This window comes from Equus caballus, chromosome 4 (genome assembly GCF_041296265.1).
Source record: "Equus caballus isolate H_3958 breed thoroughbred chromosome 4, TB-T2T, whole genome shotgun sequence".
Taxonomy (NCBI): Eukaryota; Metazoa; Chordata; class Mammalia; order Perissodactyla; family Equidae; genus Equus; species Equus caballus.
In genome coordinates, this window is record NC_091687.1 from 56,264,269 (window position 1) to 56,282,603 (window position 18,335).

Consider the following 18,335-nt stretch of genomic DNA (forward strand, 5'->3'; position numbering starts at 1 on the left):
GTCCAATTATTTAACAGAGGAAGAAAAGAGATCTCTTCACTGTTATGCTCTGACACAAACAAAATATTTAATTTTCCTTTAAAAGACGATCCTCAAGTGTCTAATTTCTGGGAAAATCACAAGTGAATCTCAAATCTAAGAAATAAATTATATAATCTTGTAGGAAAAGCTCTATATTTGCTGAAAGCGACTTCAATTTATTTGAGAGTGTTGAGAATTTTTTAACTTCTCCTCTTAAATGTTTGGTTATAAATATTGCCAAGTTAATAAAGTTCTCTATGCTAAATACATTATTGTGATCAAGCAATACTCACCACAATAAGTTCATAAAGAAACTTCCTGGTATTTCTGTCTGCATGGCAATCTTCCTTTAACTTCTTTACAACATAAGAAACTTTTTCTGATTCTTTAGCTGCTTGTAGTCCATCAAAATCTTCCAGTTCCAGGTGCGAGTAACCCAGGATATCAGCTAAAACTTTCCAGTCATAAACTTTTTCTGACACCAAGGTCAATACAACTGAGTAGATGTAAGTGAATTTTCTAAAGGGGAGGGCGATTTGTTCGATAAGATTCTTGGTTGTGAAGACACTCTCTGGCATAGATATTACTTCTTCCTTTGCTGCCACCTTGACATTTTTGCAATGTACAAGTCCAATCTTACCTCTCAGGACTCCCACATACCATTCTTTCACTTTGGACTGCCCAATGGCTTTTATCTTACCCTTCCCAAGCAGAGCTACTGTGTCCCCTTTGAAATATTCAAGTAAGTAGTCAATCTTGCTTTGTCTTAGCACTGTCTTCAGGGTTACCCCATAGTTGGTGAAGTTCAAATTTTTGTCTTGGAATGTGGGATATTTAACACACACTCTTGGTAGTAAAGGAGCAGACTTGATTTCCGTTTCCTTCTGCAAATCATCTGGCAGATTTGAGAGCCTTTTTAGGTGTGGGGCTGGGTCAGGTGTAGTGATAAAGAACTGAGTAACTGGTCCACCATTGGGAGGCTCCACCTGAACACGGAAAACAAACAAGTGCATTTCTCTGCAGTCAACTAAGGAAAATAAAAATTGTTGATGAACTACTTCACCTGCTTGCAACTGCTTTTGTTTAATTTCTTTCCTTTCTCCTTCTGCCTTTACTTCAAAATCAGCATCACATGAAAAAACAGAAATACTTAAATCTTGTGGCTTGTCAAGAACAAATGAATGCTTCCCCCAGAGCTGAAACACAACTGGAGATGTGTTTTTTCCACCCTTCTTAACATCAGAGATTGTCAGCTTTCCTGGCATATAAGTGTGTCCACAAACTGTGAAAACAGCAGTGAAACTGGGATGGATATATTTGGGCCCATAAATTCCAATTGAGGTGGTTTTGTGGATGTAATCCCAAATGGTGGCAGCTGGCGACAGAGTAGCTTTCGCTTGCACAGCAATCACTAGATACATCACCTGACTCAAGTCTATTAGCTTGACTTGGATGGTGTCTTTATAAATGTAGCAGTTGTTTAACACTTTGAAAGGGCCTTCTTTACCCAGGCTGTGTAAACACACTATTTCTGTCATGACTTGGCTGAAAGGATCCTTTCTTACTTCAGCCCCTATTTTCATCTCCAGCAAAATGGCTTCCATTGTGTTAAGGTTGCCTAACATCATTTCCAACAGTGGGCTTACAGTGCATGAAAGATCATGGTTAAGCATGTGTGGAGGATCAAGAAAAGCCCTTAGAGATACCTCTTGGAATTCTCCCTCTGCTACATGGCCTTGAGGCACATGAACAGTGATATCTGATTCAGGTAATTGCACTGACCCTCCTTGGTGGTTTAATTTACAAACTATCATGGTCTCTGCAACTTGTGTTTGGGCCCATCCAGGACTCTGATTAATTGTATTCAAATCCAGGCAGGAGCGGGCCAGTTGGCGTTGACTTAACCAAGCCATTTTATAAGCCTCTCGATCATTTTGAAGCCATTCTAAATCTTGTTCTAGGATCTCATCAGAGTTATGTATATTCTGAGGGGCATGTGCTGTGTCACCTAAAATGTCCAAAAGTTCTGAAACACTTTTAGATCTTCCAGATTTCCTTGAGGAAGACTGCCTAAGCAACTGATGCACATTAAGGTCACCACCAGAGGAATCGAAAGAATTTCCGTTTTCTATTTCTCTAAAAAAAAGAAAAGGATCTTCCTTCAAGATGGAAATATTCTCTCTCTTCTCGTTATTTCTTAGCTGAGTTATGTCATCCAAAAATGGGTTAGAAGCAGACAGTTCATTCCAGAATGGATTTGTAGCCTTGGAAGCATTATTGCCATGAAGTATGAAAGCATCTGACCAACTGAGAAGCAAACGTGGGTCTGGACATTCTTGTTATTTAAACAAAAACAAAGCAAAACAAATATAAAGTGGCATTCTGAGATACGATCAAAATTAACTTTTATTTTAGCTTAAAAATTCAAGGCTTTTTATTTTGCTTTTTGATCTCCAGTCTAACAGCTATTACAAAATTAATGTTAAATTTGGTCAAATTTTCATGTTGTGAGGAAAGGTAAATTGTTCTACCAGTTTATTTTGACCATATGTAATATGATTTTATCTTTTAGCACATCATGATTTATAAACAAACAAATGTTTAACAAATTACATAATCAGTTGAACACATCTTCTTAAAAATGTCCCAGACTACATATACTTATGCCTTATTATTTTATGTTTCATTTTCACAAAAGAAAACCTCAGAATAGAATAATTCAGTATGTAGAGTTTTCTAAACATTGCTCTCATTATATTTATTGTTCCTTTAATGTTTTTCTTTTCTTATAATATTCAATATGTGAAAAATATCAAATACATCTGTTAATAGCTAAAATATGTTTTAAAAAAACAATATGCCAAATAAGATGATAATGAATTTCTTAGATTATTTTCTGATAATTTTGTATTGATAAATTTTAATAACATTGAAATTTTTTCATGAAAAAGAACACCACGAAAATGAACATTGAAAAATGAACCAGCATTATATTTACTTCTTGAAGGAATTCATTAAGCTTTTTCAAGTTTAAACGACAAAGAACAGGCTTACCACTATGAAATGAAAACATATTACTACTTTGGAAAGTGAGTATTTTAAGAATCAGCAACACATTAAAATATTCACATATCAACCAGAAGGAATTTCTATATATCTCACAAATATTGAAGTCATTTTTTTAATGTTTAAAGCAATTCATACTTAGTAATTTTCCAATAAATATTGGTAACAATTCTGTAGACTGAATATACAGGATTCACAGTCTACAGGAGGTGTGAAACTGGTGCTGCTTCAGAGAAACTGAAAGCCAAAATGGCCAGCCAAAATAGAAAAACGAATTCAAGTAAACTGTCAGAATTTTGTTTAATATATGGAGAACTATATCTTGATTGAAATGAGTTTTAAGCATCATATATTAAAAATCAGAAATGCATTTTGAAAAATAAAAATTGCATTTCTCTTATTTCCGCAAGTTTCTTCAATTCAGTTGCATCTAATTCTGTTAAAACTTACTTTTCCTATGAAGATCAATTCTTTTATGATCCATCAAGATTTCTTAGGCCACTCTAACCTCTAGAGACCTCTTTAACCCCCAAATTTATTATATTTACTGCATATACCACTCATTTAATAATGAGTTTTTGCCTCCTCATAATATTTATATAATCTGTTGGCCATGCTATTATATTTTACTCATCTTTTTTTTTTTAAGGAAGATTAGCTCTAAGCTAACATCTGCCACCAATCCTCCTCTTTTCGCTGAGGAAGACCAGCCCTGAGCCAACATCTGTGCCCATCTTCCTCTACTTTATATATGGGATGCCTGCCACAGCATGGCCTGACAAGCAGTGCATAGGTCTGTACCCAGGATCCGAACTGGGGAACCCTGGGCTGTTGATGTGGAACGTGGGAACTTAACTGCTGCGCCACTGGCCAGCCCCTGCTCATCTTTTAAATGATAATGTAAGTATTTCTATGATAATGTTGGGATTTTATGATTCTTTTAATCTTCTGTAGCACTTGTCAGATGTAGCCCTCCAATAGTTACTGGTAATGGATGAAAAATTACAATAGTTATAAATCCCTGTACCTGTAATATTGCAATTTTTTGAGGCTTTTTGGGCTTCCATGTCAAACAAATTTCCTTCAGATCTATTTTGTGAAATTCCTCTTGACCAAAAATGACCTCTTTCACTGGTTAGCATTTTTTCCACCTACAAAGTAAATACATATATTTCTTGTAAGCTTACATACATAATTTGGCAGAGAAACCAAACTCAAAATAGCTCACATATTTAAATAGAAAACTACATATAAAAATACTCCACACAGGTCCTCTACTTCTGGGACGATGCTGGACTAGGTATCCCGAAATACGCATTAGCATCCCATTGAAAAATGCTCAGATCCTGGATTAACACCAACAAGCAAACCTAGAAATGCACTAGCGATCCTATAAAAAAAAAATGCACTGTATTTGTAAACTCTTAAGCTACTTTAAAATTTATATAGAAAAGCAAAGGGTTAATATTTGAGACAATCTGAAGAACATGATGGAAGTGACAAGTGCCACCATATATCAGCATTTATTATAAATATGTGCTAAGTAAGACAATGTGGAATTGGGATAGAAATAAACTAAGGACAAAATATTCCCAGTAGTAGACCCACCCACACGTGGAAACTTGATATATGACCAAAGTGGCCGTGCAGAGCAGTACAGATTATTCAGTAAACAGTGATGCTACAATTGGTTGTCCATGCTGAAAAAAAATTACGTTGGTAATACACAAAAGTCATTTTTAAGAGACAAAGACTGAAAAGCAAACTAAGAGTCTAAGCAATTATCTTTATGCTTTCTGAAAAGTAGAGAATTTCTTAACAAGCACACAAAATGTAAACCATAAAAAAAAGAAAGACAAATCCTATACATCAAAGAACATGTTTACAAAAAGTTAAAACACAAGCTAAAAATTAGGAGAAGATATTTTCATTATATATGTCTAAAAAAGAAAAAAGGATTGGATTCTAAAACATATCAAAGACTCCTACAAATCAATAAGAAAAATAAAAACAACATTATAGAAAAAAGATCTGAATAAGCATTTCTCACAAAAAGTCAACATAAATAACCTCAATATATTGATAATCAGAGAAATGGGATAAAATTACCACCTATCAAATTTGCAAAAATTTTAAAATCTGGCACTCCAATTATTGGTAAAGATGTGAAGCAAAGAGAAATCTAATACACTCCTAGTGGAAGTGTCAATAAGTACAACCACTTAGAAATCAGTCTGGCATTATCCAAGAAAGATGCTTGCAGCCTAGTACCAAGCAATTCCAATCCCAGTCATTTGTTCTAGTAAAACCTTGCATATGTGCATCAGAAGAGATATACATGAATGTTCATTATGTTATATTAACAAAAAACTGGAATCAACCAAAATATCTTTTGCCATATGAATGGACAAATAAATTGTGATGTTTTAATACAATGGAGTACTATGCAACTATGAAAACAGATGAATTACAACAAAAAGCATCAATATATACTAATTGTAAGTATTGCACTGCTGAGACTCAGCCTTCTTTACATATATGTTTTCTCTTAGTCCCAAGACAACACTGAGAAATACATATTTTAAATCAGATTTTACAGAGTACAGAAGTGAATCTCAGCAATGGGACATATAACTAACCTACAAGTTCAAATAGCTGGTGACTCACCCAGACATAGTAACTCAGGCACATTATAGCTACCTCATACAGCCCATGACTCAGTATGTCATATTCCCCTTCTCAGACTCAAGATTTCCAACAGTACATTCTGAGAGTATCCTATCTTCTAGTTCAAATTTCCAGTCGTGCTAAACTTTACTTCTCATTCTCTTTCACATGTTAACCACACCTCCTTCACCTTTGACTCATCTTTGTTGTCACACTCTTCTTTCAAGTTCTTCACAGTTAATTTCAAAGAGGGTTATTTTATTTTTTAAAGAAATCAAAAGTCTTTTCTGGTATAAAAAAAGAAAGGACATATTGAAAGAGAGGAGAGAAAAGGGGAAGGAATCGGAGGGGGGAGGGGAGGAGAGTAAGGAAAAGAAAGAATAAAGAAAAGGAAAGAAAAGAGGGGAGCATATTTTCCAAATATGGTGAATAAACAAATGGCAAAAATTATCTCATTAAAAAAAACAGGGTCTACTCTTGCACATGCACAAAAATTAACTCAAAATGGATTAAAGATTTGAATGTAAGACCTGAAACCATAAAACTCCTAGAAGAAAATATAGGCAGCACACTCTTTGACATTGGTCTTAACCACATCTTTTCAAATACCAGTCTACTCCAGAAAGGGAAAAAAAAGAAAAAGTTAACAAATGGGACTACATCAGACTAAAAAGCTTCTGCACAGCAAAGGAAACCATCAGCAAAACGGAAAGACAACCCACCAACTGGGAGAAAATATTCACAAATCATTTATCAGACAAGGGGTTGATCTCCAAAATATATAAAGAACTCATACAACTCAACAACAACAAAAAAAGAAAGCAAACAACCTGATCAAAAAATGGGCAGAGGACATGAATAGACATTTTTCCAAGGAAGATATACAGAGGCCAACAGACACATGAAACAATGCTCAATATCACTAATTATTAGGGAAATGCAAATCAAAACTACAATGAGATATCACCTTGCACCAGTCAGAGTGGCTATAATTACCAAGACAACAAACAACAAATTATGGAAAGGATGTGGAGAAAAGGGAACGCTCATACACTGATGGTAGGAATGCAAACTGGTGCAGCCACTATGGAAAATAGTATGGAGATTTCTCAAAAAATTAAAAATAGATATACCATATGACCCAGCTATCCCACTACTGGGTATTTATCCAAGGAATTTGAAATCAATGATCCAAAAGAGATTTATGCACCCCTATGTTCATTGCAGCATTATTCGAAATAGCCAGGATGTGGAAGCAACTCAAGTGCCCTTCTACAGATGAATGGATAAAAAAGATGTGGTATATATGTATACAGTGGAATACTACTCAGCCATAAAAAAGACAAAATTGTCCTATTTGCAACAACATGGATGGACCTGGAGGGTATGATGTTAAGCGAAATAAGCCAGACAGAGAAAGAAAAATCCTGCATGATTTCACTCATATGTGGAAGACAATAAATACATGGATAAAGAGAATAGATTAGTGGTTACCAGAGAGGAAGGGGGTTGGGGGGTGAGCAAATGGGGCAAAGGGGCATATATGTATGGTGATGGATAAAAATTAGACTACTGGGGGTGAGCACAATGAAGTGTATTCAGGAATTGATAAACAATAATGTACACTCGAAATTATGCAATATTATAAACCATTATAATCCCAACAAAATTACTTAAAAAAAATAAAAAAACAGGGGCCAGTCCTAGCAGAGTAGGTAAATTCATGCGCTCTGCTTCTGCGGCCTGGGGTTTGCCAGTTAGGATCCTGGGTGCAGACCGACACACTGCTCATTAAGTCATGCTGTGGCGGCATCCCACACAGAAGAACTAGAATGACCTACAGCTAGGATATACAGCTATGTCCTGGGGCTCTGGGGAGAAAAAACAAAAACAAAAAAGAGGAAGATTGGCAACAGATGTTGGCTCAGGGTCAATCTTCCTCACCAAAAAGGAATCACTGCTTCTAAAAAAAAAAAAATTCAAATGGTGCAATAGCAATTTTTTCCTCTGATAGGTGAAACTACATGGAAAGATTAGGTGAAAAACCAAATTACGCAATATGCAATTTATGCTGAAACCTCAAATTTCCTGGCCGATCGTCAAAATTCTGTGGTTGATTTTACTAAATAGAATGTCCAAAACTAAAAGTCCTTAGCACACCATGGGTAGCCAAAACTTTGAGCTAAGAAAATTAAGTTCACATCCTTCTGCAAAATTAAGAAAATCAAATTAAAATGAGAAAAAATACTTAAATATAAAAGCAGTTTTCATAAAAACAAAGTACATTTTAAATGGAAAACAAATTTAGACAGAAATCTACCTAAACTCTTTAATTTCTTGTGGAGAAAGAGCAGAAAGGAATAATTTATACCCAGGATTCTTTTGAGGCAAACAACTCTTGGTATAAAAAATAGCTATAATCTAGTGGGATACAGTTAGAAGTCCTCGACCACATAAGAACCAGAAATGGTGGCTTAGGCAGCTATGGTCCTGGAAGATCATAACACCTCAGACACAAAGGCACAGGTTTGCTGCAGTTCTTTGTGGAGTAGCCCCATTCTCCAGTCACTCAACCAGATCTCTGTCCTTTAAAGCAGTGGTTCTAAACGTTTGCTGTACCAGAATCAACTGGAGAGTCTGATCAAACACAGTTTGCTGGACCCACCCCAGTGTTTCTGATCCAGAAGGTCTGAGATTGAGCCCAAGAATTTGCATTTCTAACAAAGTGACCAAAAGATGTGACACTGTGGTTCTTGGGGGCACGTTTTGAAAATCACAACCTGAAAACTACCATGCTAATATCTTTACCTGGCCAAGTAGATTTCTCCCTACTCTCTGGCTGCTCCCACTATTTCCCAATAAATCCTTCTTCTCCCTTCACCAAAACCCCTCCCCCCCATCTCACAGGACTTCACCTTGAATCTGGACTTTTTTTTCTATGAATACAGAGAGAGGTAGTATCAGGAAAAAACCCTGATGCTGACCTGTGGAGGGCAGTTCTTGTTTACCCAGGTGCAAATGGCACTAGCTACATTTATCATTTTCCTGTGTCTTCTTCCAACTCAGTGTGACAAACTTCATACTCATAGGCAATTGCTGTCCAAAATGGGAATTTTTTAAACTTTGCCTAAAGAAGCATCAGTCAATCTTTGTTGGAATGAGTACGTGGGGAAAGAAGTCTACTATCCACTTAACTGGGGACACATTTTTGTCAATATGCCTTTTACAAGGCACTTATTCTGATTCTGCATGATCCATTATTTTTTTCCTTAAAGAACCAATGAATAAAGTTTCGCTCTTAATTTATTATACTGTTTAAACTAGGCCTTAAGGAACTGGGAATGTTTACCAACTGTACAATTTAGCAAAATATCCCAGATGATTGTGGGGGAAGGGGAGGTTGCAAAAGAGTAACCAGAGAAGCAAAACCATTCAAAAGAATTGTTCCTCTAAAATGAGTTCCTTTGAAGTGTTTATGGTAGTCATTATATACTGAAAATTGATATTTTTAGCCACCCAGCAGGTTCAAAGTATTTTCCAACTAGTCGTTGAATACCTCAGATCTCCTTTACATGTTTCCATGATTTGTACTGTATTTAACTCTTGACCTAGGTGATATTAAAAATATTTCCATGTATGCTATAACTCTTAGAGGTTATAACTGGTGGATTTCCTCATCCTCCGAAGGCCAAACCTATTCAAATAACTTGTGTTCCTTTGTAAATGCAACTGGTATAAAAGGGCTGAGTGGCTCACAAGGGAACTATAATCAGCAGATGATGCTCAACTGGTATGATTTTACTGAGCCTTACCAGGGTGTGTGTAGCCTTACTGGATGTTGTTACCCCCAGGGTACCTTCTGATGGCCTAGGGGCATTCTCTGATTGGTAATATAATTACCCTACCACCAGTTATTAGATAGTTTGAGTATTACCTCCGGACATTACGACCAAAGACTGAAAAGATCTGATGGGAAAATGTCAGCAGCACTTTTTACCAAGGAAAATGGCTTTACAAGATTCTCCAGGGAGGGCAGGAGGGACCCTGATGCATTAAGCAGTGTTAGAAATGTACAATAATTTGTATGATGCCTCCAATATTGGTAACTCAAGACATTCCATAAATATCTCCTCTTGTTAATATTACCATGTCAAGATGTCTATCACTTCCATTACATCTTATGACCCTTCCATCAATGGCAGAATTGAAATTTTGGAAAATTGTAATAATTGTTCAGGATAGGATCATATTAGTAAGCACAAATCAGGAACAGAGAAACAGTAGATTGAAAATTGTTTCATGTTAGGCTTAATAACGTAGCCAAGGAACCTTCCCAGAAACCTCAGTTTATAAGAGAAAATGTAAAGGTCTCTAAACAGATACACAAAAGGAGTATTTCAAGCCTGTAAAATAATAAAGAATAACCACGATAAGAGCTATTATTTATTGAGAGCCTGCTACATTGCTAGTACTATGCATGAATTTTTTCATTTATAACTGGCAACAATTATAGAAAGTTGGTTCTATTATTATTCCATTTTGAAGATAAGGAAATGGAGGCTTAGGGAGTTTATTAGCCCAAGATTATATAGGTACTAAGCAGCAGAGCCATTGTTTGAACTTGGGGATACTGGACTCTAGAGAACAAGCTTTTGAAGCCTACACTATGCTTCCTACCCATGAGTCAGATCTTACCTTCCAAAGGAAGTGAGATTTGAGACTATGCCCTGGGCTTGTTGCTGGAGAGTAGCATCAAGCCTCAGTTTTGATCCCAGGAGATCTTCACCATCATGTTCACAGCAGGGCCCATAAAGTGAGCATGAGACCTGTGCAGTCACACAGGGCCCCACTCTCAGAAGAGCCTCATGCTTAGTGTAATCCTCTGCTGTTGAAACACTTAATAAATTTTGAACAAGTGGCCTCATAGTTTTCTTTTGCCCTGGGCACTGCCAATTATGCAGCTAGTCCTGGCTTATGAAGTTGGCAACCCTTAGTCTTCAAACCCAAAGCAAATGACAGCAATTATAATGATCATGAAGAAAAGAGAACAGCATTATTTTAGATGAAGAATACTCATCTTACAGATGATAAAACTGAGCTGCAGAGAAGTTAAATGAGTTGTCCAAGGTAGCACCTTTGTCACTGGTAGGTTCAGCAATCAAACTGTCATCTCCTGATTTGAATTCAATAAGGAGGATATGAGAGTAGTTCTAACTGTTCCGTGAATTCTATAAGAGTAAAAAATGAGATCCCTTCGAATTCTGATGCTATATAATGTCAAAAGTAGTAACAGCTTAGATTTTAAGACCTCGAAGCAAAAGTGATAAAAAAGTTTAACTCAATGAGAGTGAAATAAAGTGGTCTCTAGCCTCACGCTCCCCTAGCATCATACTTCCCGCCAAATAAGGACTCTTTGGATGTGACATTTGGCCAAGGCAAGAGAAAATCAAGTTCCTGGTAAGGTCAGTCCTACTTGTCTGGATTTTACCTCATTCTTGCAGCATCTTGCCTTTCACCTCACAGAGCAAAACTATGTAATCAACATTCAACAAGTTGATAAAGAGATCTTTTGAAAGTTCAGAGGATATTTCATAGAGATATTAGTGTTTGAGTATTACAGACTTCTGATAAATATCCATTGTAAATCAGCAATCTTTTAATATTGACCTAAACATATATAATTGATCAATAGACATTTATTTTTTTAATATGAATTCCCTTCAGTATGTTCATTTTTGAATGGAGTTTTTTTGTGAGTGCATGCACACACACATGCACACACAACCCTTCTTCAGTTTAAAAAGAATTTGAGAATACTTACAAATACTCAAATGACAAAATGCACACACACATGCACACACAACCCTTCTTCAGTTTAAAAAGAATTTGAGAATACTTACAAATACTCAAATGACAAAATGCATTTAAACAAGTATATTATTCTTCAGTAAAAAAGTTAAAAAATAAACAATTAGGTGAGAGGGGCCGGCCTGGTGGCCGAGTGGTCAAGTTCGTGTGCTCTGCTTCAGTTGCCCAGGGTTTTGCTGGTTTGGATCCTGGGCACGGACATGGCACCACTTGTCAAGCCACACTGAGGTGGCATCCCACATGCCACAACTAGAAGGACCCACAACTAAAATATACAACTAACCACTGGGGGGTTTTGGCAAGAACAAGAAGAAGGAAAAAAAAGAAGATCAGCAACAGATGTTAGCTCAGGTGCCAATCTTTAAAAGAAAACAAAAACAAGTAGGTGAATAAATTAGGGTGACACCTGCAGGGAGGTGGTAGGAAAACCAAAATAGTTTCACAAACATCATGCTGTAAGTTGTAGTATATTATTAGCAATAGAATACAAATTTGGCTCTCCACTTTCTCAGAGAGACCACAATAAGGAAAACATTATTAGTTACAAGCTTCACAGTGACCATATGATACAAATAAACCACTTAGCAGAAGCACCAGCATCACCAGGAGTGATAAGAAGCTTGCAACTGCTGGGAATGACATCTTCACACCACCCTTTATCATGTGTTCAACAGTGAGTCTCTTTCATGGAACTCTTTCTTAATGTGTGCTGATGGCACATCACTGAAGGCAATTCTGTCAAGTCAGATGGAAAGCAGGGGGTCCAGCTAAGCAGCTATCTGCCTCCCTATCCTAATACAAGGATACAGGTTAGGTTACAAAAGGGCAGGATAGATTGTCTGGTTCAGTAAAGCCCACCCTACTTAGTTTCTTTCAAGTGAGTTTCTGTTTCCACTTTTCAACCTACATGGTCTCAGATGTTCTAGCCTTTGATGAGGATCCAGAACCGCACTTCCTTTAAAAGACCCAAACAATCAGCTAATCTAAAAAGAAGAGTCATACCCTTTTGTGAAAATTGAAACGAGTAGCTACAAGGTAGTCCTAAACAGAAGATATTCTACCTCTGCTTATTGTAGCTGTGACATGGTCTTAAGTTTTCCTTAGAACACAGTTGTGTCATTGCTCATACACAAAAGCATAGACTCCTAAGCCATAGAGCTTAATACTTCTAAGTCATACTTCTAGGCCATGGAGCCAATCTTTAGTACTTTCTTTGTGGAGAAAATTTAATGAATTTCTTATCAAATGCTTACTGTTGCCGAACAATATTCCCAGCAATGTGTCTCTCAAGTTTAACTTTAAGCAATATATGTTCCTAGCAAACTCTCAAAGACAAATGAGCTGCAAAACCTATCCCTAGTAAGGGAACAAGTTTAATTATTGCATGAGTTGTCAGATATGACTTCAGCATGTAACAGTGACCTGAAGTCTTTTTTTTTTCTCTGAACCCTTCAATGCAAGAGAAGTTTCTTGGCTTATACTTTTCAAAAGGTACAAAGGTAAACTACTGATTTGGAAGGAGTGGAGCCAAAATCGGATTTACAGTGTGGCTAATGAAGCTGAAACTGTAGGACTCTCACTTGCATGGCCCTTTCCAAGGCCCTGTGCCTGATTCTGTATTTGTTTTCTTATAAGCTTCATACCCTGCAAAACTCCACCACTTTATAGAATACTTGTCATCCTGAGACCTCGTTAGTTGTCCCCTATCAGCCGTGTTTGGTTTTTTCTTATAAGTAAATGCATTTTGGCAAAGTACAAAGAATACAGGCTTCGGAGTTAAAAATTCTCTTGTTTCTGACCCATGGGTATAAACTTGGGAAAGTTATTAAACATTTCTGTGACTCTGCTTATCACCTGTAAAAAAAAAAAAGAAAAAATGAAAAGAAATAAAAATTGCAAGGATTATTATTATTTAATAAGCCCACATTCTTCACAGTGCTGCTTTAATAGTCAAGTGAAATACTGTATAAAAAGTAGAACAACAAGATGACGCCCTTTCTTTTCTTCTAGTCCCTCCCTCTTATTATTCCTGTGCATATAGAAACACTTTCTCTATCTGGGCCCGCTCCAGAAGCTTCTCCTCTCACTCAGATGGCTTGACACGCTGACCTCACTCCCTAAGGGAAAAAGACTGACTGCGATAAGTTGTGTCTTGGGACCCTATCTCCTATTCTTCACTCATCTTAGAAAAATTTTAACAGCTATTTGCATTATTCCTGCCAAAAAGAGTGTCAGGCTCATGACAACAGAGGCACTGGGGTGCACTAGAAGGAATGTAGGCTTTGAAATTAGGCATATACGGGTTCAAAGAAAAGCTTACAAACGAATTCACTGGTTTGAGCATCACTTTTCTCATCAATAGAGTATAAAAATATCTACTTTAAAAAGTTGTTGTAACTGTATGTGAATTACATCTCAATAAAACTTTTTGTTTTAAAGTTGTTATAAAGATTAAATTAAATATCATAAACACCCAATTAACACCAATTGCTGCTTAAAATGATAGTTGTTGTCTTTTATTTTTTTTACATCTACGCCAATTCTGTTGGTTTTACCAAGAGTAATAAGTGGTTACTGACAACGATACTTAAGGAACATTGGAAAAGAGGACGGACAACAAGCACCGTGGAAGTTTAATCACCATTTTAGCTTAATTGACTATCCAATCTGATAATGCTCTTTTCACCTCTCTAAAGAGGATAATTGAGAAATTATTTTCTAACTAGATTTTATCATCCTTTTGCAACAAAATCTAACATTTTTCAACCAAAATTTGCCCCACTCACACAGGATAGAATTAAAAGATTCCCAATATTTTTTGCCAAGAGAAAATCACCCTCAGACAAACATTTTGTGTACTCCCACGGTCTTCCTTGGTTTGAACTTAGAACACTTGTGTGAATCATTTACATCTCATCTGACAAGGCTGCCTTCTTGATAGAGGGTAACTGAATGTTCGATCACTGGTAAATGAGAACAGAGTACTCATGCACTAATAATTGCCATGAGAAGGAGCACATAGCTGAAAGTTGGTAGAGCTGTTAAGATTAAAGAAAGGAACATTCATTCTGCCACATCATCCAATGTGTAGAGCAGGATCCCCTTAATCCTCAACAATTTATCATGTCTAATTTTTAATGTTTCTTGGGCTCTCAGTGGTTGTATCCGTCAATTTTGTAAACTGAGAATCATGGGCAAAGTATGAACTGTTCATTAAAGCACAGACTTGAAAAATACTAATATGTGTACATATGTGAATATATATTCAGATAGATAGGTAGATAGATAGAGTTATAGATATACAGGCAGACATGATTTAGCCAAACAAGAAATATTTTTACTAGTAATGCTTCACTGTTCTTGGAATACTGGAAACCAGAAGATCATTTCCTTTATGAAAGACAATTAAATCTTAAAATTTTCACTTATTTGAAGATAGCATCAAGTAGTGATGGAGGACACAAGAAGTCTGAAGAAGCTAAGAGAGACCAAAATTTTCCTGTGTACAACAGGAAGCTAACTGAGGGGGTTGGGGGTTGGGACTGCAAGTGATTGCAGTCTAAAAGGAGATGGGGAATAAGAAGACTAATTAATGAGAATATTCTCTATGGAACACTGAGGGATATGCATTGTCAACCCTACCATCTACTTCTCCCATATAATCTTCAGAAATATTCATATTACTTACTGATACAAAAACAATTATAGTGAATGATAAGAGGTGTTGTGTCCTGCTTAAACACATGAATAACAGGAAAACACAGCTGCCCAAGTGAATATGTGGGTTGCAAGTAAGGGGGCCAACCGTCAGTCTGGGTTTGCCCAGGAATGTCCCATTTTGAAACTGAAACTTCTCAGCCCAAGGAAAACCAGGATGATTGGTCAATGTAATTACACATGTTAGGGTATAAGCACAGAGTCCCACATAAAGAATGTGAAACATTCAGTGTAAATTCCTTCTATCTGTAAACTTTTTAAGTATTTAAAACAATCATGAAAAAAAGTAAATATATAGACATATATATATATATATATATATATATATATATATATATATATATATATAAGAGCTGTATAGGAATGACTAATTTTAATATTTAAATTGTGCTTTGTTATTCTATGTTCAGGCGTTAAATTCTAATAGAAATAGCAAATTAAATACAAAGAAAACCATCCAGAGTGGAATGAATAGAATTGTCCATCACTGTCCTTTTTACTTCATTAAATCAGCCTGAAAATGTGAACCCCCTCACTTAGCTGCCCAAAGACACTTCGAATCTTTCCAGAAGGATCTCTTCCTTTCCCTTCCACTCCATCTCCCCTTTCATTTAAAGCAGGTGGAATCCTCAGGGTTGGGAGTTGTTTCCCTCTGCTGAGACCCTTCTTGCTCTGTGGGAGCTGGTGAGTTCCTTGTGTTCAGCTGGGGAAACTGGAAGGAGGCTCAGAATTGTGCTCACAGCACCACCTGGTGCCAGGTCAGGGTCCTCCAGGTTCTGGAGCTTTGTGCTAGCCTTGCTTCAGGTTCCCTGATTGGTTGGCCTAATCAGTTAAGTGTAAAATAGAGGTCTTCAACATTTCCTTTGCATCAAAATCAACTATGGAACTTTAAAAGAAAAAACAGATGCCCAGAACCTATCCAAGAGCCTGGTGCAGAGCCCAAATATCATTATTGTTATTAAAATCTCCCAGGAGATTCTGATGCACAATGAAGATTGAGAGTCATTAAACATGATTATAAGGTAATGAGAATATATTTGTTCCATTTTGTTTCATTTTAGATGGACATGTTACTGGACACAATAAAATATGGTGCCCATCCCTACAAAGCAACATTTTCAGGGGCAAAAACATTTGTTAGGACATGGTGCTAGACATGGGATTTTAGAGTGATAAAGGAAAAATGTAGGCCTCTCCCTTCCCTGTGAGTGGCATGGCCCATCCTGGTATAGCCTAGGGATCACATCTAAGACCAATTCTGCTCCAGGCTGTAGGGACAAATACTCTCTCCCTCAGCATGCTTTGTTGAGGTTCATGTCTCCTTGTCCTTTCTTTCTCTGAGAATTATAAGATCTAGATAGAGACACTTTTAGATATTAAGATAATGCAAAAGCTGGCTTTTGGCATAAGCATTAGTTCTGCCTGTAGGTTAGGCAAAAAGAGTTTTCTTATGCTCCAGGTGGCATTTTCTAGCTCACCGCATAAACAAATACAGGTATATCACAAAGAACATCTCCCTGGTTAACATTTCCCCAGTAAAAGTCTCTTAGTTTTTAATACATAAACTTTATAAAACGTATGAATCTCAAATTACAACCTATTGGCCAATGGTTCTCTGGGAAAAAATGTATTTATTTCCCCTAAACTCAAAGGAACATTTTTAGCTAAATAATATTCAGGAAAATCTGAAGTTTTATTTCAAATCTAACCAGTAGAACATTCGAATCATAATGCTTTTTTTTGTTGTTGGTGCTGTGGAGTTGATTCCGAATCCTAACGATCCTGTGTACAGCAGAGCAGAACTCTGTCCAGTCTTTTTGCACCATCCTCTCTCCTTCTCACACTCTATCAGACAATGCTGTACTGCTATTCACTGGATTTTCAAGGCCAATTTTTTCAAAAGTGGGCTGTCAGGCCCTTCTTCATAGTCTGTCTTAGTCTGGAAGCTTCGCTGAAACCTGTCCAACATGGGTAACCCTGCTAGCATTTAAAATATCAGTGGCATAGCTTTCAGCATCACAGCAACACGTAGCCACCACAGTATGACAACCGACAGACGAGTGGTGTGATTCCCTGACTGGGACATGAAGCCCGGCCGCGATGATGAGGGCAAGGAATCCATGCCTCTAGACCATCAGGGCTGACTAGAATCATACACTTCAAAATCAATAGAGTGAAAATAAAGGGGATATGAATTTGGAAGCTACTGGCACTAAGCAATATTGGTTATTTGGTTTTTATAGAACTATATTAACTGTGTGGTATTTAGTGTGTGTGTGTTTGTTTTAGCAGCTTTTGTTACATTTTAAAGAAAGGAGTTGAGGGTTTTTGGGTGATGTGTAATGAATTATCATTTTTCCCATTTAAAAAATTGGAAATACACACAGAATGTCTGAAATTGAAGAAAAAATTAGTAACATTATGCATGAAATTCCTGAGTCTCTTTGTGTCTTATTAGATGGAGTTCTTAAACTATGGTGTTCAAATATATTCTTACAAATATTTTACGACTGTTTGATTTATAAGTTTCTGCTAAAGGTGTGATAAAATTTCCAACCGTGATTTTGAAATTGTCGTATTTTCTTATAACTAGGTCAGTTTTTGCTTCATAAGGCTCAGGCTTTGCTGTTAAAACCATATAAGTATGCAAAGCTTAGGTTTTCTTAATGGATTTTCTCTTTATTTTTCTCTAGTGTTTCTCTTTATCTCTATAAATGCTTTTTGAACTAAAGTATATCTCATGCGATATTATTATTGCCATATCAACTTTCTTTTCATTACTGCATTTCGGAATTTTAATACTTTGTTTTTACACAGTTTAATATCTGAATTCAAGATGCATATGCAACTGATATCAGAGTTTAGATGGCTTTGCAGTTGGTTTTTTTTTTGGTATTACACGAAAAAAAGTGTGTCTTAAAATGGATGGTGTCTTAGATTCAAAGAAATACAGTATTTACCTGACATCTTTTTCTATCTCTTTATTTCAGCTCTTT

At 36.5% G+C, this 18,335-nt stretch overlaps 1 protein-coding gene across 6 annotated transcripts in view; it reads right to left on the bottom strand.

Moving 5' to 3' along the window:
- MACC1 (MET transcriptional regulator MACC1) overlaps window positions 1-18,335 on the bottom strand; it is a 66,509-nt gene that overhangs the window by 19,460 nt on the left and 28,714 nt on the right. For all 6 annotated transcript variants that reach the window (XM_005609250.4, XM_014739175.3, XM_023639342.2 and 3 more), the window contains 2 exons: window positions 4,115-4,238; window positions 315-2,356 (listed from right to left, as the gene is read on the bottom strand). In XM_005609250.4, the coding sequence (XP_005609307.2) occupies window positions 315-2,356; window positions 4,115-4,229 (2,157 nt within the window). In that variant the 5' untranslated portion in view covers window positions 4,230-4,238. The remainder of the gene's footprint in view (window positions 1-314; window positions 2,357-4,114; window positions 4,239-18,335) is intronic.